General features: G+C 38.5%; 1 protein-coding gene across 1 annotated transcript in view; it reads right to left on the reverse strand.

Annotated features, from left to right (window-relative positions):
• The window catches only part of CDCA2 (cell division cycle associated 2), a 71027-nt gene that overhangs the window by 20639 nt on the left and 28503 nt on the right, over nucleotides 1–21885 (reverse strand). The window contains exons 7-13 of the mRNA XM_081091070.1: nucleotides 16269–16462; nucleotides 13949–14033; nucleotides 13266–13507; nucleotides 12599–12637; nucleotides 6806–6884; nucleotides 5416–5498; nucleotides 4311–4448 (exon numbers count right to left, since the gene is read on the reverse strand). Coding sequence (XP_080947196.1) covers nucleotides 4311–4448; nucleotides 5416–5498; nucleotides 6806–6884; nucleotides 12599–12637; nucleotides 13266–13507; nucleotides 13949–14033; nucleotides 16269–16462 — 860 coding nt within the window. The remainder of the gene's footprint in view (nucleotides 1–4310; nucleotides 4449–5415; nucleotides 5499–6805; nucleotides 6885–12598; nucleotides 12638–13265; nucleotides 13508–13948; nucleotides 14034–16268; nucleotides 16463–21885) is intronic.

The raw sequence follows: 21885 nt of genomic DNA on the forward strand, positions 1-21885 counted from the left end.
AGGTTGTTAAAACTTTGCCCTTAGTTGAAAAGAAACTGCATCTGCATTATTACGACTGTATAAACATTTTCCACTGTTCTGCCAAGGACAGAGATCATATTCCTTTCCTCTAGTGCCCCTGTAGATGATTTCAAGCACTATCAAATATACTTTTCCTCACACTTCCTTATTGATTGAAATCATATTTGCTCCAAAGCTTTTGTACACAAACTTTTATTTGAAATGACATAAAACTACCTTTCTGTTTATCAGATGGCACACCTTCCGTTTTCTCAATCACAGGTCCTTGGTTTTCCCTCCAGAGACCTACTTCCTAAAGCACCTTTTTCTCTTGCACCAATTTGGACTGGCTGCTCTCCTGGGCTGGCTGAAAGGCTAAATCAGAGATTTCCCTTCCATGGCTCTCCTGTATTATTAGACCCACTGAGTCCTGAAGTCTCAAGCTCACTTCATTTTGCTAAGTAGCACTCCCAGAAATACCCAAAGAAAAACTTCCAAAGTCCTTGAAATGTCAAATGTATTTTTTCTTTCACACTTAATTAATTTGGCTGGGTTTAGAATATTGGGCTGAAATTAAGTTTATTTCCCAGCTTTAAATGTCCTGTTGAATTATCTCTCAGAATTCAGAGTGCAGTGAAACTTGGTACCACTCTGATTATTGTTTCCTGGTAGGAAAAGTCCACTTTTCTCCTTATTTTTATTGTTCAATTTCACAATGATTTGTCAAAGTGCTAACCGTTGTTTTTTTTTCATTCCTTTCTTCAAAGAAATACGCTTTTATTTTGACAATTTCTTCCAGGCTACATTCTTGTTCTGAGATTCCCATGAAGTCTCCTAGACTGGTCTTCCATCTCATTACTAGTCTATCTCTCCTCCAATCTGGGACCCCTTGGGGGATCGGGTCTAAACCGGCAGTCAGACATCCCTCTCGCAATCCAGGACCACTGGTTCCTAATTGCTCTACCTTCTGGAAGACTTTCCTTAATTTTATTCTCTACTCCAACTATTAAATTTTATATTTTTGCAAATACTTTTTCTCTGCCCCTTTTTCATAGCATCCCCCTTCATAGTTTTATACTTTCTTAAATTTGAGTATATACTTTCTGAAAATGTGAGTATATTCGAACATTTACTTTTTAAATAATATTTCCTTCCATTCTCTGAATAGCATTTCTTTCTGGGGTCAATTTTCAGTTTTTTAATATTGGTCTTTCATATTCTTGGTTCTATTTAGTTGTCTGATTCTTGCATAGGAGAAGACTGGAAATTGGTATGGGTTTCCTCTGCTTTCCAGCTCAGTCTCTTTCCTGTATGGTAATTCCACTAGGAACTCTGTGTGGGACAGGGAGAATGAGGAGTGTCAACTACAGGCTTTTCCAAATGTCAGAATGAAGGCTTTAACCTAGATAACATCTGTTCTGAGCTTCAGGGTGGGATATGGGGGTGGCGTGCCAACTGGTGCAAATTGTTTCACATAAAGGACTTTAATTAATCTGTTTTTCACTACCACTTCTCACTCTCACCATCCATTGTACCTGCCAATATTGGGCCCAGTCTCTTGGGATTCCCAGCGCCTCTCTAGCTCCTTCCTAGCACATTCTGGGCTGTAAATCTTTCCACCTTTTATCTGTCAACATGCTCCCATCTGCTTGTCCTCCAGAAATTCATTGAAGGCTGTCATCTGTTGCTTAATACCCCTCCTCATTTCCTTCCTCTTTTCAGTGTTGTTCTAAACCTATCCCTCCTATTACATTATTTTTTGATGCAGTGGGGTCCTTGGAACAAAACTTAATGCTCAACCCTTCTTGAACTTTCTGGCTATTGATTTTATTAAAGAAGTAGGTATACCTTCTTTGAAACAGTTATTTTAAAGAGTATGAGGAATACTAATATCTAATGCAATAAGATGAATGCTATTTTTAAACTTTTGTGTGTTGCCCTAGCCCAGTTATGGCGAACCTTTTGAGCTCGGCGTGTCAGCATTTTGAAAAATCCTAACTTAACTCTGGTGCCGTGTCACATATAGAAATTTTTTGATATTTCCAACCATAGTAAAACAAAGGTTTATATTTTTGATATTTATTTTATATATTTAAATGCCATTTAACAAAGAAAAATCAACCAAAAAAATGAGTTCGCGACACGCCTGTCATAGGTTCGCCATCACTGCCCTAGCCAGTGGTCGGCAAACTGCGGCTCGCGAGCCACATGCTCTTTGGCCCCTTGAGTGTGACTCTTCCACAAAATACCACGTGCGGGCACGCATGTACAGTGTGATTGAAACTTCGTGGCCCATGTGCAGAAGTCGGTTTTCGGCCTGGGCAAGTATATTTTGAAGAAGTATTGTTGATATTTGGCTCTATTGACTAATGAGTTTGCCGACCACTGCCCTAGCCAATATGGCTCAGTGGATAGAGCATAGGCCTGCGGAACAAAGGGTCCTAGGTCCGATTCTGGTCAAGGGCATGTACCTCAGTTACAGGCTCCTCCATGTCTTAGGCCCATGCAGGAGGCAACCAACCGATGTGTTTCTCTCACATTGATATTTTCCTTTGTCTTTCCCTCTCTCTTCCACTCTCTCTAAAAATCAATGGAAAAATATCCTCAGGTGAGGATTAAAAAAAAAAAAGTATGTGTATTTTTTTCAGCAAAGGGATCTTTCAAAGGAGTTCATGACCTAAAACAGGGACTGAACCAGGAAAACATTCAGTTTCTTCTGGTTTTGCTGACTTGGGGGTGACTGTGCCATGTTTAAACCAAGAAAGGAGGAAGTTTTTGTTTTATGAAGCATAAAAGTTTACTGACTGTTTTAGGTAGGTGTGTGTGGAGATGAAATTGAAGAAGTTATTAGTTTTGAAATGTTGATTTTTTTAGGTGTTTGCAGGATGGTTTAAGAAGAGATGTCCAGGAGGCAGTTGAACTTAATGTTTATAGATCAGAAAGATTTGGGAGTTATCAACCATCCATGCTGCATATGAAATCACCCAGAAAATACAAAATTTGGAAGGGCAGAGAGTAGAACTCTGGGTAACAGAAACATCTAAGGGTAGGTGGAAGAAAATAAACCTTTCACATAGACTGTAAGAATGATCTCAATGATGCTGAATGTTGCTGAGATGGTGAGAACAAGACCTCAGCGGATACTCTGGAAAAATACAGTGAAGTTGCGAAGTGGGGGAGAATGAGACCAAACGTCAGACACTATGTGGGATGGATTTGCAGAAGCATCTGTGTGTCTCCAGGAGCGATAGTGGATGGGAGAGGGGATCCTGGCTAGATTAGTCCAGAGTGGACGTGGAATGAAAGGGATGCAGAGCTGACGTTACTAACAAGAGTGGTTGAAAACAGCTCACATGGTTTAGAATAAATAAGGAAACATGGGAAATCAAGGGGCAGCTGAAAGGTTAAGAGTAAACAGAGGGGCCAGAAGATTATTAGTACCAGCAGAGGGATATGAGTAAGGGAGTCTGAACGAGAATGGATACAAGGCTGGGATTGGAGAGTAAGACATATAAATGTATATTATTAAAAGTGAGAGGGGCCTGGGTATTAAGAAGCTTGAGGGTATGGCAGAGGAAGATCTAGATCAGGGAAGGGGAGAGAGACAAGTAACTGGATTAAGGTGCTAGGATCGGTTATCCCGTGGTCGTCAAACTGCAGCTCGCGAGCCACATGCGGCTCTTTGGCCCCTTGAGTGTGGCTCTTCCTAAGCCTTAGGAGTACTCTAAGTTAATAACAATGTACCTACCTATATAGTTTAAGTTTAAAATATTTGGCTCGCAAAAGAAATTTCCATCTTTGTAGTTGATATTTGGCTCTGTTGACTAATGAGTTTGCCGACCACTGGAAGAAGGTGAAGGCATCTGAGCCAGGATAGGCCTTGACACACTGACTGAGAGCTAGTTTCTAAACTCTTCCTTAAAGGTGGAGAAGCGATCCAGCCACTGGCAGAAACAAGGTCAAACTGGTGCAGAGGGTGCACTCATCCCTGTCCAGAAAGTTAGAGGACTCCCCAAATAGGATCAGGTTAGATTAGATTCAGAGATAAGAACTGACTTAACATTTGAGTGCAATGACTTACTGTGCTGGATTTACCCAACACAAGAAAGAAGGTTCAAAGAGGCCCTCAGGTAATAAAGAATTGAGTATATAATCTCTTATGGCCCTTACTATTCTACGATAAGATGATTTTAATACTCTTGGTCTGATGTTAACTAAAAAACCAAAAATTTTGTTTCCATATTTCCCCAGCCACACAACAAAGAAATGCACCACTTCTACTCTGTAATAAATCTTGGACACACACTCACCGGATTCTTTTTAGGACGTGCTCTGTCTGTGCACTTGCTTTCTTGAGATTTCCTCCTCTTGATTTTCTTTTCTTGGCAAGGCTGAGCTTCTGTATTAAGTAAGTTGCAAGCACTATCTCCTGTAAAACTGATCAATTGCTATAAAGAAAATTTAAAGTAGGCATACCATACAATGCAAGAAGTTACATTTTAATTCACGTTCTCTCACATTTATTTTCTTTCCCAGGCTCTTCTACTATTCTTATATTTTCCTCTAAATTCACAAATTCCATTAGATGTATTTTAACCAACTTAACCTCACCTGAGGGAAACAGTAATTACTAATTTCTGATCTATCAAACATGGACCCAGAAGCATACGCACTTTGCCCAATTATTATGAGGAAGAAAAAAAACTTTAAGTATTAGTTGATTTAATCATTCACCAAAATATTTATTGAGCATCCACAAGTTAGCACCTAACTGCTTGCAGTTGAGCTATATGAAAAAACAACCATGAACTATTAGATTATCTAAGTTTGAATTCTAGGTGTATCATCTAACAATATCAGCTAAAAACCCTATAACATATAACATAGTGCATATATTTATGCACTATGATGCTATCGACAAAAATCCAATTTTATGTAATTTAATAAAATACCAAAAGATATGCACTCAATGAAAATTAGGCTCATACTGAAAATAACTGAAACCCTGTGTTAAAAAACAACACAAAACAAAGTATAGTTTTAAATAAAGATCATATTTATGCCATTTTCTGGCTCTGTTTATTATATGCTACTCTCCTCCACTTTGTACCTCAACAAAATCCATAAAACAATGTAAATTTCAAAAACGCTTTTCAAAAAGATTATCTTCCACATTAACACAAACTCTGAAAGCTTCTTGTTTTACTGGATTTTTCTTCTAATAGAATTAATTAAAACCAAAACAGGAAAGAAACATCATTACCTGGGTGACATGCTAGGTAGGATAAAGTATTAGCTCTTAATAACACCATTCAAGCCAAGATTTTACCCATCATCACTTACTCACGAAAAAAGAAAAAATCTAACACAAAATAAAAAATAAAAAAATACATTGTACCAAATACAAACACTTACGCTTCTTCTGTTAGTGGTCCGTGTTCTCCTACCGTCTTTACAGGAAGGTATTTTCTCGTGGTTATTTGCAGATGTATCCGTGCCTGAAGAACAAAACACAAGCAAAATTAGGGTAGTTAACAAAACAGTTTAAGATCCACCATTTCTCAGATACTGCATACGCTTTTGAATACCCACCTTTGCTTTTACTATATTATCATATCTAAACATAATTATCATTAGGAAGACATTTTGAGACTCAAAAATATTAAAACTTTAAGTTTACTGACTACTCAGAAACTTTTAACACTTTCCATGGAAAATGCGTGTTATCTTGTTCAGATAACAGATTAAATCATATTATAAATATTCATGTTTTGCCAAAACCGGTTTGGCTCAGTGGATAGAGCATCGGCCTGCGGACTGAGAGGTCCCAGGTTCGATTCCGGTCAAGGGCATGTACCAGAGGTTGCGGGCATATCCCCAGTGGGGGATGTGCAGGAGGCAGCTGATCGATGATTCTCTCTCATCGATGTTTCTAACTCTCTATCTCTCTCCTTTCCTCTCTGTAAAAAATCAATAAAATATATATAAAAAAAAAATATTCATGTTTTCACTCATTCCATTTATTCCAAGCTACATTTTGTACAATGAAATTGTAATAAAGGGCATTAAGATGATAATAAAAATATCTTATTTTACAAAGTTCAGGAAAATTTTGATTACTTTTCATGATATAAATGAAAGGCAGTATGAAGAGCATATGCTTTTGAACCTGATAGACAAATGCTTCAAATTTTAGCTACTTTGACAATGCACGTGTTGGATTCTGTGCTAATGAGCTCTATTCGTGCCCCATAGCAAACGAAAAGCCATTAAAAGATTTTAACCAGGGGGAAGGTATGAATAATGATTCCCATCCTAGGTGTTTTTTCCCATGACATGCTTGCCAGCCAAGTTCCGGTCTGTCAGGAAAGTGCAGCGATATTTGTTGCCTTGTCACCTTGTCACAATCATAAAAAAGCCAGAGACCTTGGAAAGTACATGTGCCCAACATGCCATGTTAATATTGATAAACAATTTTGGATATTTCAGAATGACCCTTACAATTCATGTCATTTCCACTTTTCTAACTGAGAAAAGTAGCTCCCATCTAAGGAAGTTAAATGTGGATGATTATGAAGTGGGACTTGAAATCAAAATGGATGGGTAAGAAGCTTCTTATAAGCCTTTCTACACTATTTGTTTTTTTAGTATATGTGCTGCCGAAGCGAGCACCACTATTTGTTTTTTTATGCCAAGTATGCATTGTTCTAATAAAAATAAAATTTTAAAAATAGGGAAATTAAATTTCATATACACAGACACTGCAAATAACATTTATGAATATAAGATAAACAAATGTTACTACCTGAGAGAGTCTCAGAGATTGAAGACTTACTAAGAGAGCTCGAAACAGCAAATGATACCTGAAGAGGTTCTATGTTTTCCTAAACAAAGAAAAAAAAGTAGAAATTAGACATCCTTAAATTCAGTGGACATGTAAGCAATAGGCCCCCCAAATAATGAATTCATTTTAGTCTGCATAAAGATGGGAAATCAATAAAAGGTTGAAAAAAAAGTCAAGGCAAAACAAAAGATACTGCATATAAAAATAAAATATATTTTATAATATTTACCAATTATCTTGAATGAAACCATGTTTACTAACTACAATCCACCAAAAAACAAAACAAAAACCCTTTAAGTAGAAGTGATCATAATGATCCACTAATAAGTTACTTTTTGGTTTATTTAAAATCCTATGTCCTAATTCCTTTAAAATATATAATCCATCAATAAACACAACCTAACATTACAATATTATTCAGGGGAACTTCAGGTAAAATGGTAATATAATAGTCAAATCTTTTCTTTCCAATGTAATTGCCATTTTAATAGTAAATTTGATTTTTCAGATAAAATTTGTCAGGTTGAAAAAAATTTATTTTCACTAGTTTGCTCAGAGGTCTTATCAGAAATGAACCCTGGATATTGTTAAATGGTTTTTCTACTGAGATGAACATAAGACTTTTCAGTCTCACTGTGTTAAAATGGTGAATTACACTGATTGTTTTTAAAATATTAAACCATCTTCTATCGTAGGTTACATCTCAATTAATCATGTATTCTTTTTATATATTCTTATGTTTATGAAGCTATCAGACTATACTTTTCTTATAATGTCTGATTATGGTATCTCATAATGCTGACATTAATGAACTGGGAAGTACTCCCACCTCCTGAAGGTGTTTGGAAGAGTATATGTAGAATTAGTACTATATTTTCCATATATGTTTGATAGAATTCATTAGTAAAATCATCTGGACATACAGTTTTCTCTGTGAGGTTTAACTACAACTTAAATGTCTTTAGTTGATATAGTGTTTTTCAAGAAATGTGTCTATTTTATGTAAGTTGTTGAATTTATTGGCATAAAGTTGTCCGGAATATCCGTTATTATCCTTTTAATATGTTAGCATATATAGTTATAATACCTCTCACATTCCTTACACTGGTAACTTGAGTAGTCTCTCTTTTCCCTGAAGAGTCTGATTAGAAGTTTACTAACGCTGTTTTTTTAAAGCACTATCTTTTGATTGCTATAATTTCTCTATTGTTTGTATTTTCTACTCCACTAATTTCTGCATTTATCTTTATTACTTCCTTTCTTCTCCTTATTTCACTTTAATTTTTTTCTAATTTCTTAAAAGTAAGTTGAGATTAATGAGACATCTCTTATTTTGAAATACAGGTTTAATTTTTAAAAATTTCTTCTAAGCACTGCTTTAGCAGCATTCCACACATTTGTGCTGTCCTTTAAAAGTAGTTTATGATTTATAGTATGCATCTTTAACTTACACCACTTTGTGCATAGCCTAAGAACTCCTCCCAGTCTTTATGACATGTTATTTTTATTGTATATTTTATTTACATAGGTTATAAAGCAAACAATAGCCTGTTGTTACTCTTAATCTGAATGATTATCTTTTAGAGATTAAGAAGAGGCCACAGTCTGTTGCCTACATATTTAGCATTCTCAGTGCCCTTCATTGCTTTGGTAAGTGCAGATTTCCATCTGGAACCAGTTTCCTTTTGACTAAGTGACCTCCTTGAATATTTCTTACAATGCTAACCTGCTATAGTAATAAATTATTACAGCCTTCACATGTCTGAAAAAGCCTTTACTTTTTTTTGCTTTTTTTAAAATTCTCACCCAAGGATGTTTTTCATTGATTTGAGAGAGGGAGAAAGGGAGGGGAGAAAGAGAAAGATCAATCAGTTGCCTCATGCTTGCACCCTAATGAAGGATCGAATACCCTAACTGGTTATGTGCCGACTGGGAATTGAACCCACACCCTTTGGTGCACAGGATGATGCTCTAACCACTGAGAAACCGGCCAAAAGTAATTCACCTTTGTATTGATGAAAGATAAGTTTCACTAGATATAGATTCTAGGTGACAGGATTTTTTTTTCCTCTTCTGAGTACACACGTTGCAATGTCTTCCTTTGTTGTTCTTTATGTCATGTGTCTGTTTTCCCAGACTATTTTTTAGGCCATTTATCCTTGATCTTAAGCCATGGTGTACTTTACTTTATATTTCACATGCTGAAAATTGGTTGAATTTTATAGGTTTATCATTTTATCACATTGGGAAATTTCCCAGCCATTATCTTTCAAATATATTTTTCTGTTCCTGCTGATCTCTCCTCTCCTTTGGGGTGTCTAATTGCACACATATTATGCCACCTAAAGTTTTCCCAGCTCACAGATTGCCTGCTCCTTGTTCAGTCTTTTTTTTTTTTTTTCTGTTTCATTGTGAATAATTTCTATGGCTATATCTTCAATTTCACTAATCTTTTCTCCTCATTATGGAGCATCTTTTCCTACATATTTATCAATTTGTAAATGAATGTCAGACACTTTGAATTTAATGTCACTTGATACTGCATAGCATTGTTACTTTTTTTTAAATTTGTTAAAATTCTTTATTGCTTAAAGTATTACATATAGTATTACATATGTCTCCTTTTTCCCTCATTGACCTCCCCGGCAACCCCCACCTCAAGCACATGCTCTCACCCCCCTAGTGTCAGTGTCCATTGGTTATGCTTATATGCATACATACAAGTCCTTTGGTTGATCTCTTAATCCCCTCATGTCTCCCTTGCCTTTCCTCTGAAGTTTGATGGTCTGTTCAATGCTTCTCTGTCTCTGGATCTATTTTTGTTCATCAGTTTATGTTGTTCATTATATTCCATAGATGAGTGAGATCATGTGATATCTCTCTGACTGACTTATTTGCTTAACAAAATGCTCGCTATGTCCATCCATGCTGTTGCAAATGGTAAGAGTTCCTTCTTTTTTACAGCAGCGTAGGTGTGTAGATGTACCACAGTTTTCCAATCCACTCATCTACTGATGGGCACTTAGGCTGTTTAAAAGATGAGTGAAATTGAAGATATAGCCATAGAAATTATTCACAATGTAACAGGAAAAAAAAAAAAAAAAAAGACTGAACAAGGAGCAGGCCATCTGTGAGCTGGGAAAACTTCAGGCGGCATAATATGTGTGCAATTAGACACCCCAGAGGAGAGGAGAGATCAGCAAGAACAGAAAAATCTTAGCTATTGTAAATTGTGCTGCTATGAACAATAGGGGTGCATATGTCCCTTTTGATTGGTGTTTCTGATTTCTTGGAATATAGTCCTAGAAGTGGGATCACTGGGTCAAATAGGAGTTCCATTTTTAATTTTTTGAGGAAATTCCATATTGTTCTCCACAGTGGCCACACCAGTCTGCGTTCCCACCAACAGTGCACGACGGTTCCTTTTCCTCCACATCCTCTCCAGCACTTGTTCTTTGTTGATTTGTTGATGATAACCATTCTGACAGGTGTGAGATGGTTTCTCATTGTCATTATGATTTGCATCTCTCAGATGATTAGTGACTTTGAGCATGTTTTCATGTCTCTTGGCCTTCTGTATGTCCTCTTTCAAAAAGTGTCTGTGGAAGTCCTTTGCCCAGTTTTTGATTGGATTGTTTATCTTCCTTTTGTTAAGACGTATGAGTTTCCTATAAATGTTGGAGATTAGAACCTTATTGGATATAACATTGGCAAGTACGTTCTCCCACGCAGTGGGCTTTCTTGTTATTCTGTTGATGGTTTCTTTTGCTGTGCAGAAGTCTTTTATTTTGATGTAGTCCCATTTGTTTATTTTCTCCTTAGTTTGTACTGCCCTAGGAGATATATTGGTAAAGCTATTGCTACAATGTATGTCTGGTATTTTGCTGCCTATGGATTCTTCTAAGATTTTTAGGGTTTCCCGTCTTATGTTTGAGTCTTTTATCCACTTTGAGTTTATTTTTGTGTATGGATCTAAGTTGGTGGTCTAGTTCCATTTTTTGCATGTTATTCTTGAGCTTTGTTATTCAATGCAGTTAAGTACTTGGATACATGCTGGATCTTTCCATGGCTTGCTTTTAAGTGCTGTCTGATTTTTAGTCTAACTCTGCTCCACTAATAACGAGCCACTCTCTGGAGTGGCCACTGCCCTCTTGAATTACCAGGTGTTTCTACCCAGGCTGGTGGGAACACTGTTCCTGTCCCTGTGTGTGTGAGCTCCAGCCATCTGGGTAGTTCTTTCCTGGCCTCCAGCAATTTTCTCCCAGCGTGTGTTGACCACCACTGAGCAGAAGACTCAAATGGGATCCTTTGCAGATCTCCAGAGCTCTCTATGCCACTCTCTCGTCTCTGCTACTTTGCCCTGTGAACTCCAGCTTCCTTCACTTTCCCAGGCCCCAAGTCCATCTTCTCAAGTCATGAGACAGCCAGGTCCCAGTGAGGTAAACGCACCCTATGATGCTGCTCAGAAATTCAGCCCGGGCAGGAGCTGGGCTTCTCATAAGCTCATCTCCTTTGTTACTCCCCGCTCAGAGATTACCATCCTGTGCTGCCTGATGTTAAATTCCTGAGAACCACTGTTCTGTGTATTGTCTCCAGTTTTTTAGTTGTTTCTCATGGAAGTAAAATTAGGTCCCTCTATTCCTAGGTGAAAGCAAAATATATCAAGGTATTAATAGCAGGAGAAAGAATGAATGATGGTCCCAATATAAAAATAGGTAAGGAGCCCTGGCTGGTGTGGCTCAGTTGGTTGGAGCATCACACCATGCATCAGAAGACTGCAGGTTCGATCCCTCGTCAGGCGTGAAAAGAAAGCAATGGATCAATGTATCTCTCACATCAATGTTTCTCTCTGTCTCTGTCCCTTCCTTCCTCTAAAAACAAACAATAAAAATCAATAAAGTTAAAATAAATTTTTAAAAATAAAAACATAGGTAAGGAAGATTAATAGGCAGTTCTCAGAGAAAAAATTCAAAGGGCCTATACACATGTGAAAAATGTTACAATCTCACTAATAAACTAAAAATTTCAAGTCAACTTTTTCTCCTATTAAGCTGTTTTAAATAAGTATAATTAATATTCAGGATTTACAAAGGTATGTATTTATCTTGCAGTGAATCCAAATTTGTACATACTTTCTGATGGAAATTTACCAATATTCATCAAAAAGTTCACAAATATTCGTGTTTTTTTAAAAAAAAATTTATTGGTTTCAGAGAGAAAGGGAGAGGGAGAGATAGAAACATGAATGAGAGATAATCATCGATTGGCTGCCTCCTGAACCTCCCACACTGGGAATCAAATCCACAACCGGGGCATGTGCCCTGATTGGGAATCAAACTATGAACTCCTGGTTCATAGGTTGACGCTCAACCACTGAGCCATGCCAGCCGTGCAAACATTCATTTTCTTTAATCCAGTAACTCCACCTGTAAATATTCATCTTAGGAGAAGAACAGTTTATCTTTACAATATACCAATTCTAAGTCTGTTGCTCTTTCACATTTTAACACCTCTGAAATCTGAGTATAATAGTCCCCCTTGTCCACAGAGGGATAGGTTCAAAGACCCCCCACTGGATGCCTGAAACCGCAGGGTAATACTGAACACTACATATACTATGTTAAAGTTTAATTTATAAATTAGGCATAGTGAGAGATTAACAATAATAACTAATAATATGACAGTTATAATACACTGCAATAAAAGTTATATAAATGTGGTCTCTCTCAAAATATCTTACTGTACTGTACTCACCCCTCTCTCTTCCCGTAATGATGTGAGATGATGCAATGCCTATGTGATGAGATGAAATGAGGTACTCAGAATGGCATGCAATTTAAACTTACGAATTGTTGAAATCTGGAATTTTCCATTTAACATTTCTGACTGTAGTTGCCCATGGGTAACTGAAACCACAGTTTGGGGGTAGGGGACCACTGCACATCATACAGATGATGGTGTGTCACAGTTTAACTTTCAGCATTTTTTCTTAATGACACATAAAATATCATATAATCCATAGCACTTAGGTTCCATTAAATATGCAATGTACAATGAGTCACTGAAGTACAGTGGGGCCTTGACTTACGAGTGTCCCAACTAACGAGTTTTTTGAGATACTAGCTGTCTCTCTGCCGATTTTTTGCATTGAGTTGATAAAGTAATTTGAGTTAAGGAGCTCCTTAAAGAGCTCCTTAACTAGCTCTGTCTCGGAACGAATTAAACTTGTAAGTCAAGGCCCCACTGTACTGCCTTTAGTAGGAGAAATCTGGTAATAACCTACCTAGAAAAATATATTAATTTATACTATGACACATCATTTAGTCCATTTCATGATTTCAAAGCATAATTACTGCTCATGCAAAATAGGTGAGGTGTGATGAAAATATAAACAACTTTGTTCCACATTTTTCACACTTACAAGATTTTCCCCCTTGTCATCAAAATTTGGTTGAGACAACTGCGAGGGAACTGGTGATTGCTCAAGTGGCAAGGGACTGACAGTACTTAAATCCTTTTTACGAACAGGTGTTTCGCCTTTACGCAATGGAGTATTTGCTGGCAAAGATTCGTCAAATACTTCAGGGCTTAGGTCCTCTCCAAAAGTAACTCTCTTCCTCTTCCTCATATTTATAGAGGCTGGTACCTTATAGTTTTCTTGACCTTTTATAAATAATAAATAGAAATGTATTAAAAAAGTAAGCTTATTTTCTTATCTAAAAGGTGTATCCTATAATCTTCGATTCTGTTATTCTTTGTATAACAATTTGTAGAGAAAAACTTCAAAATGAAAAAGATAAGCAGTACTTCTAATTAAATTACAGAAATAGATTTTAAAGTAAATTTTGCGTGAATATCTTAGAACTTTACAAAATTGGAATATCAAGTTTTACCATCATGCAAAAATGGATCGATGAAATGGATGGATCAATTCTTAGGCCCTCCAAAGAGATTCCATCTCTCCCAACTGCCCTTCAGTTCCATATAATTTCAGAAGCATCAAGGCGCATTAGCAGGTCCTTCATAATACCATACCTTCTATCAGATTTTTTTATAACAAGACAATGATATCCTTGGGCTTCAAAATAAACATAAATTTCTTACCTGCTTTTTGTTCTTTGCAACAGTTTGCAAGAGTTGAGATTAAGTTTGGATGAGTCCCATTATCACAGAGGTTGTCACAGTGTCCCTAAACAAAATGAACATCAGTGAGTTTTACATAAACATGCACAGTCACTCAGAATAGCAACTGAATTTTTTGCTGCCAGGAATAGAAACTACAGTATTGCAGACCACCTTTACTTTCATAATTGTTCTGGCTAAACCATCATAATATTAGCCACAAAGAAAAAATAGGTTGCCTAGATCTAACTTTAGTAAACAGTATTTTATTTTAGGCCAAAATCAAAGAATGGAAATCTGTAACTTGGGCTAAATTCATTCCTTCATTTTTGATCTGGCAAGCGAAGTTAAGCAAACTGTGAGTGGCCAAATTTGACAGTGCACTACACATGGTATCAGATGAGGCAGACTTAATGGTCTGAGGTATAAGAATTGCACTAAAACAGGAAAAGAAGGAATGGTAAGTGATATACTAGGGTATTCTGTCTTTTAAACATGGGAACCACACCTTCTGTAAGTGTATAAACCTCCTATCTGCATTAGTATCTTCTTGAGTTAGAAATAAGGAAAGAGGACAGTATTTGTCCCAATGTGCTTTTCTAAAGGAAGATTATAGAGCAGGCAAGTGGGTGAGGACGGGACAGTATGAACGCTGAAGAACAAGACGGGACAAGTCTAAGAACAGGGAGGCCCTGGAGCAGAGCAGGAGAGCCAGAGCTGGGGGCTGGGTAATCGTCATCCAAATCACCATCTGCTTGTCCAGTCTCACCCAAACCCGACCAGCCCTTGTTCTCTGCAACTAGTCTTTTTCTCCAGCACACCCATTCCAACAGCAGCACCACCTCTAAAAAACAATCCTGCCCCAAACAAGCCTCCTTGACCAACTGTCTCCTAAGTCATTTCATTTTCCTAACCAGGAAAATGCCCAGATCAATATTTGTGAATTAAGGGAACTCATAAAACAAAGTTCATGTTAACTTTTAGACTTACTTTTAATTAAAACAATAAAAGTTGCAAAAAACTTCACCTGTAGAAACCTCCCAATTCTGGGCAGCTTGATGTTTGCTATGTAACACTGTTAACCAATAAAAGTTATACAAACAATTAAGATAGTAAGTCTCTTTGATAAAACAAAATATGAATGAGCAGTGCTATTACAGAGACCTAAATCAGCTCTTAACCAGGAAAATTGTTAAAACATTTTAAATGGCCCTAACCGGTTTGGCTCAGTGGATAGAGTGTCGGCCTGTGGAGTCAAGGGTCCCAGGTTCGATTCCAGTCAAGGGCATGTACCTTGGTTGAGGACACATCCCCAGTAGGGAGTGTGCAGGAGGCAGCTAATGGATGTTTCTCTCTCATCGATATTTCTATAGCTCTATCCCTCCCCCTCTCCCTTCCTCTCTGTAAAAAAAAAAAAATCAATAAAATGTAAAAAAAAAACATTTTAAATGATCATTGAACATCTATCCATGTAGATAGAAGGTAATCTAATTCATTTTAGCTGTAGAAACAGTTTGTAGACATAATTGTATGTTAAAATGCCTACAGGTTGGAAAAACACAAAACTGTACCTCTCATTTGCCAGGCACTGGTGCTAATTTTACATTATTATCCCACTTAATGCTCAGTTTATCCTGTAAGGTAGTTTCTAATATCCTTTTTATAGATAAAATACCTGAGTACAAAAAGGCTAAGTAATTTACCCAGCTCTGAAACCCCCGAGTCTGGATATGACATGAGACACTTTGACTCCAGATCAATCCTCTTATCCTCTCACAGCATGGACAGTCCATCATGGATGCCAACATCACGTTCGTCTGGGTTCATTTAACCTCAAGCCTCAGTTTATGTAAAATGGGGCTAAAACCTTTCTTAGAGGACTGAGGTTACATGTACATGATACATGCCAGAAGTCGAGAAAGTACTCAATAAATGCCAGCTAGTTTCCTTCAACCTATTCTTTTCTCGTGCATACTGGGCTGAGAAAGGTGCATGCCTGTAAAAGAGGTATCTCCAAGACCAAATAGTTTGGATGGAAATAATAAACTCCCACATTAAGAACTATGAAACTCTTATAAAATACAGTCTACCTATATTAAATCCTATATGCTATATTCCATATGAGTCCTTTTAAGAAAGAACAAAAATAAACTGCCCAGTGCTATAAGTGATTAAAAGGAGGGGGGTAAACAGGGCAAGACCTTTCCTTTTCAACCAGTATGAGTTAGCATTTCAGAGGTATTGCTTTGACCTAAATGACTTTTCATTCCATTTGCTTTAGGAAATGCAGCTCTACACTCACCTGCAGGCTTTCTACACGCAGCTTCACAGGTTTCTTCAGCACAGAACGGAGTGCAGAGGTCTCGGAGGGCGGGATGTCCCTCTCGCACAGTGGAGTAACCAGTGGCCCCACTTCGGGAGCTGTGCCTGTTAATTTGTCAAGTGAAACAGCATCACCTGATCCTTTGTCCTCTACTCGGTCAGCAACCTTGATTCCTTCAAAGTAAACATGTAAGCATGAGAAGTGGAAGACACCTGGATCCTTTTTGTTCTACACCAAAAACATGCATTTTGCATGCTATGAAAAAATTTAACCCCAACTGACCCTGCTTAGGGATTGATATCTGGGATGTCATTTGAAAACAGAAAAAGCAGACAGAGAAGTGGCACTAGTCGCAGCTTTTAATTCCAATCTAACCATTGAGGGTAAAGGTAATAAGGAGTTTTGGCTCCCATGGAAATCTAAGCAGGTATCCACGAACCAGCTATTAACCGTTAGTGCCTGTACTCGTGACACCTATGTCCTGTACCATAAAACTAACCTGAGCTAAGCCATGAATAACACAATTTTACTGCTGGAGCCAGAGGCATTTCAGCATGTAAGTCTGGTAGGAGGGAGAGGACGGAATGCTGAGGAGAAAGGTTATAAAGTAAAAACAACTAACATACTATGTGTGCCCTCAAACAAACCAAAGCTCCCCACTGCAAATTCTTTCTCACAAGAAAGCACTGCCTTATGATCAACATTTAACAAATATGTATTATGCATTTCTGATAGGACAGACACTCTAGAGGCAGTGAAGAACAAAACATTCAATGCCCCCATACCTTCTTCAAAGGACAAACGGACAAAAATAAAATACAATAACAGAGGGGTGGAAGGAAGCAGGTAGCCATGCCTATAAAGTGTAATATGAGGGATCCCTGTGATTAATCTGTTTTATATACTGACTGTACTATGGTCATGAGTCTACACATGATAAAATTACATGGAACCGAATATACATACAAAGGAATGCATATAAAACTGGTGAAATCTGAAAAAAAAATCAGTGAATTGTATCAGTGTCAATTTCTTGTTGTGCCATTGCATCACAGCTATGTAGATGTGCTTGGGGGGGGGGGGGTAAGGGAAAGGTATACTGTATATCTTTAGATTATTTCTTGTAAGTGCATGTGAATCTATAGTTACCTCGAAGGAAAAAGTTAAAGAGTATATATAATAAGTAGTAATGCATGCATTAAGGAAAATAATGTTGAGATATGGGATAGGGTGTGATAAGGTGGGAGGAGGGTGTTGCTGTTTTGGGGTGTACAGGGACAGCTTCCTGGGCAGGCATGTGAATAAAGTGAAAGTGAGCCCTGCACAGACCTAGGGAGAAGCATCACATGCTCAAAGCCAAGTGCAAAGACCTGAGATAGGAATGTATTTGCCACATTACAGGGAGGGGCAAGCCCAGTATGACTGGAACAGAGTGAACAAGAAGAGCTAAGAAATAAGCTCAGAGCGAAGCTAAGGACTAGGTCAGGTTAGTTCTAATAGAAAGGATACTAGAAACTATTCTAAGTATGTTGGGAAGAAACGGGAATGACATAGTGTGGCTTGCATTTTAAAAGGAGCACCCTGGCTACTGAGTAGAAGACTCTAAGAAAAGGATGGGACGATGATAGAAATAGGGAAATTAAGATTTCCAGGCAAGAGGAGATGGTAGCTTGATATGAAATGATAGCAGTTAGGAGGTGAGAAGTGGCTAGACATTACAAATATGCTGAAGGTCAAACAGCATTTGTTAGTGGGGCTGGAAGTTGAACTTGAAAAAGGGAAATGTCAAAGTTTTTGGCACAAGCAATTGGGTGAATGGTAGTATCGTTTACTGAGATGAAGAAAATAGAGATGAGCAGGCTGGAGGAAGAAAAAACAATCAAGACCTATTTGAGTACATTAAGTCTGAGATGTTTATTAGGCATCCATGTGGAGATCAGGCAAGGCAGTTGGGCACTTTAGTGTTCTGGGAAGAGGCCAAGGACAGATAGTTAAATTTTGAAGAAGCACCCTAAATGCATTTAATGTTATGAGAATGTCTGCAACACCTAAGGAGTGAGTTTAGAGAGCAAAAAAAATCCAAGCATTGGCATTTAAATGAAAGAGGAGAAACAAGAAAAATACATAAAGAAATGATCCACAAAATAGTGGAAGACACGAGAGGATGATGTCTTAATGCCCAATGAAGGAACCACTTCTCACGGGAGGGCAGGCCAGCTCTGCCTGTAATGCCTGTGAGACCTCAAGGAGAGGAGTATATTGAGAATGACATCTGGGATAGCAATGAGAAGGCTACTGGTTACAAAGGCCTGTTTGGAGCTGGATCAATAAAGAATGGGATGAGGAGCTTTGGGTTGGTGAACAGTGGAGACTGAGAAAGAGTGGAGCACTTGGAGAGGTCATGGAAGCTCCAAGCCCTTCTACGTATGCAGTTCCTGACTTATATCCTTTTATAATAACCTGGTGATCTAAAACCAAATTTTTATGAAATAAAGAAAATGGAATTAAACTGGAGGGAAAAACCCAATTAGGCATGAGTGAAAAAAACAACAGAGGACATCATTATCACAGGAGCAAAAGGGAGGAAATGTTAACCACAGATTCACTGTTGAAGGCTCCAGAGGCACTGTGCTAAAAGCTGATCAGTAGGAAGACAGGCATATTCTTCCGATAGAGCTTATACAGCAATATGAATAAGGAGATTCCTAAACTTAAATGGTTTGGATGTTTCTTGTGTCAACAATATCAAGAAGTTAAATGTCTCAGTGGGCAGATACTAATTCACTACATTTTTAAAAATCTATCATTTTATCTTTATCTGTGGATACTACATAGACCATTAATTCAAATACTAGAGGACCAGTGCACAAAATTCATGCAGTGTTAGGGTCCCTAGCAGCTGCCGGCCAGGTACCCTCCTTTCCCCACCCCCAGCCCCCTGCCACCCTGGGGCCTCCCTCCCTTCCCCCAGCCAGCCCCACCCCCTGGTCGAACTCCCGGATGAACTCCCAGTCAAGGGGATAATTTGCATACTACGCTTTTATTATATAAGATTGCTTCACCCATGGACTGGTGAGCATCACTGGCATGTTACGCAAAAAAAATAAAAACTAGTTTCTGAATAAACAATTCTACATGAAGATATTATTATTTAGGACTAAGTAAATCATTGGCTCTGAACACTTAACTGGAAGTGCTAAAACACCATATCATTGTAATGGGTCTTACCAAAGCCAGTGGCTAGAGGGTAAAAATAGATTAAGGGTCAAAGCACATCAAAAAGAGAGGAATTTATGAGCTACCCAGCTCTTCCACTCAGGAGCTAGATTGTGAAACTGACACTTGTTCATATAGTTCTGATTTGCTCAACTGGATGAATCCTGAGGTCTCACAACTTTATCATTCTTCCTATTTTTACATGGCTTCCTGGCTTTTATGTTGCCAATATATGTGACTCTGACTGATGTCTTCAGATGTATTAGAAGCTGACATCATCTAACCAATGCTGCAACCAAATGAATAGTTTTACCCCCAAAATACTGTAAGGTGCATCTGTCTCATCACCCCTCATTTTCCTTTGTTATAGCTTCTTGCCGCACTACAGTCACAATGTAGAATTGCCTCTTGTCTACAGAAAGCAGTGAGGCTGCTTTCATTTGCTTTGCACTTTATAAAAACCTCCCTTTGCCTTGGATTCTGGCATTTGGTTGAATGTAGTCAGAAGATAATCTGCACACAGTGGTCCTTCATCTGTCCACACCAAAGATTGAGGCATTCTTGGTCAAGGAGCTGATTACGGAACCAAAAAGCCACTTCTTTTTTTTTTTAAACAAAATTTTTATTGATTTGTTAGAGAGAGAGAAACATTAATTTGTTGTTCTACTTATGTATGCATTCATTGGCTGTTTCTTGTATGTACCCTGACCCGTCAAACCCACTACCTTGATGTATTGGGACCACACTCTAACCAACTGAGCTATCTGCTGGCCAGGGTCTTTTTTTCTAGCCCCAGTGTGCTTTGTGCAAATCAAACTGATAGACGACTGGTCAACTCCTTTTATGGAAAATGGCCTGTGACTGAACTTGCCCAGGTATACCTGTGAGGAACAGAGCAGGCAGGCTGGATTTCTGCCTAGAGGGGTAAAAAGGGCAAGGGAGGTAATGGAGGTGTCTTGAGGGCTCTCTCCTTTTCAAGCTCTCCCTGAACTAAGTATATTTTAACTCACTTTACAAGATCTCTTTACTCTTCCTAAAGCTGTATTGTCTGAAATATAATAACCTCTTGGGTGCCACCAAATAACCAGTTTAAAACACTGCCATCAGCAGTAAGCTCTTTTAATCGAGGCCCCACATCTGTGGTTGATTTCTTTCTCTGTCTCGTATAATATTTCTGTTTAGGGCCTAGTGAGGTGTTGAAATGGGATATGTTGGCTCCTGTTGTACAGGAAGATATTTGGTATGATGATGATTTTTAATGACCACCCACACCTCTTACATTTTATCCTAAGACAAAGTCCTATGAGAGTAAAGCAAGAATATTGGTATGAAATGCTGAAGGCAACAGCATCTTATTTCACCAAGTTAACAAGGACATATAACCCAGCTCTATGTCTCACCCATCCATCATATGATTAAAATTAAGAAGTTAGAGCAGATGTGTGCTATAAAAAATGCTAAAGAAAGTTCTTTTTCACGCTGAAGGGAAATAGTATCAGAAGGAAACTTAGACGTTCAGGAAGGAATGAAGTGTACCAGAAATTGTGTCCAGGTGGCTAACTATAAAAGACTACTCCCCCCCGCCCCCCCCCCCCCAAATACACGATTGCTTGAAGGAAAAAAAATATCTTGTGGGGTTTAAAATGAATAGAAATGTAATACAAATGACATCAATAGTGTAAAGAACCATAAAAAAACATGAGCAGGTACACAGAAAATAGATCTATGCAGTTTGCAAAATTTCTACATTTTACATCAAATTGTACATTAACTCCAAGGATGTTGTGGAAAGTTAAGGATGTATGTCGCAATCCCTAGAGTAAAGTTTTAAAAAAGGTGCAATAAAGTATAGTTTAAAAGGTAACAAGAGATTTCAACATGGTGGCCGGCATGACCTAAGTGAGGGAGAGTGTGAGTAAGGGTGAGTGTGCCAGTGTGTGCTCGCGTGCGTGGGTGGGTGGGTGTGGTTGTGGGTGTGGGTGAGCGCGCAGGGAGTCTCAAGGGCGGGCTGTTTGGGCTCTCCTTCAAGGAGCCCCTGCTCCCATCACAGCCACTCCCAGACGCGTAGAGACCATGCCACCTTGAAGGGTTTCCAAGGTTCTCCTTGAAAGGCGGCTTCGGGGAGCAGCACCAGCTAGGAGCCCAGTCTGGCCCCCACCCAGGCGGAACACACGTACCCCACCCCAGACACTACCCAGACTAAGCGGACAGCGGCGAGGCCCGGCGCGCCTTCAGAGGAAACCTACAGCACCCCATGCACTACCACCACAAGGAGCCTCTGATATTGCCACAGCCACTCCCTGGGCACAGCTCCAGCTTGGAGAGAGCTCCATCTTGAAGGGTTTCCAAAGTCCCCCTTGTGAGGCTGCGGGAAGCGGCA

The sequence above is a fragment of the Myotis nattereri genome, assembly GCF_964212035.1.
Source record: "Myotis nattereri genome assembly, chromosome: 5".
NCBI classification, from domain to species: Eukaryota; Metazoa; Chordata; class Mammalia; order Chiroptera; family Vespertilionidae; genus Myotis; species Myotis nattereri.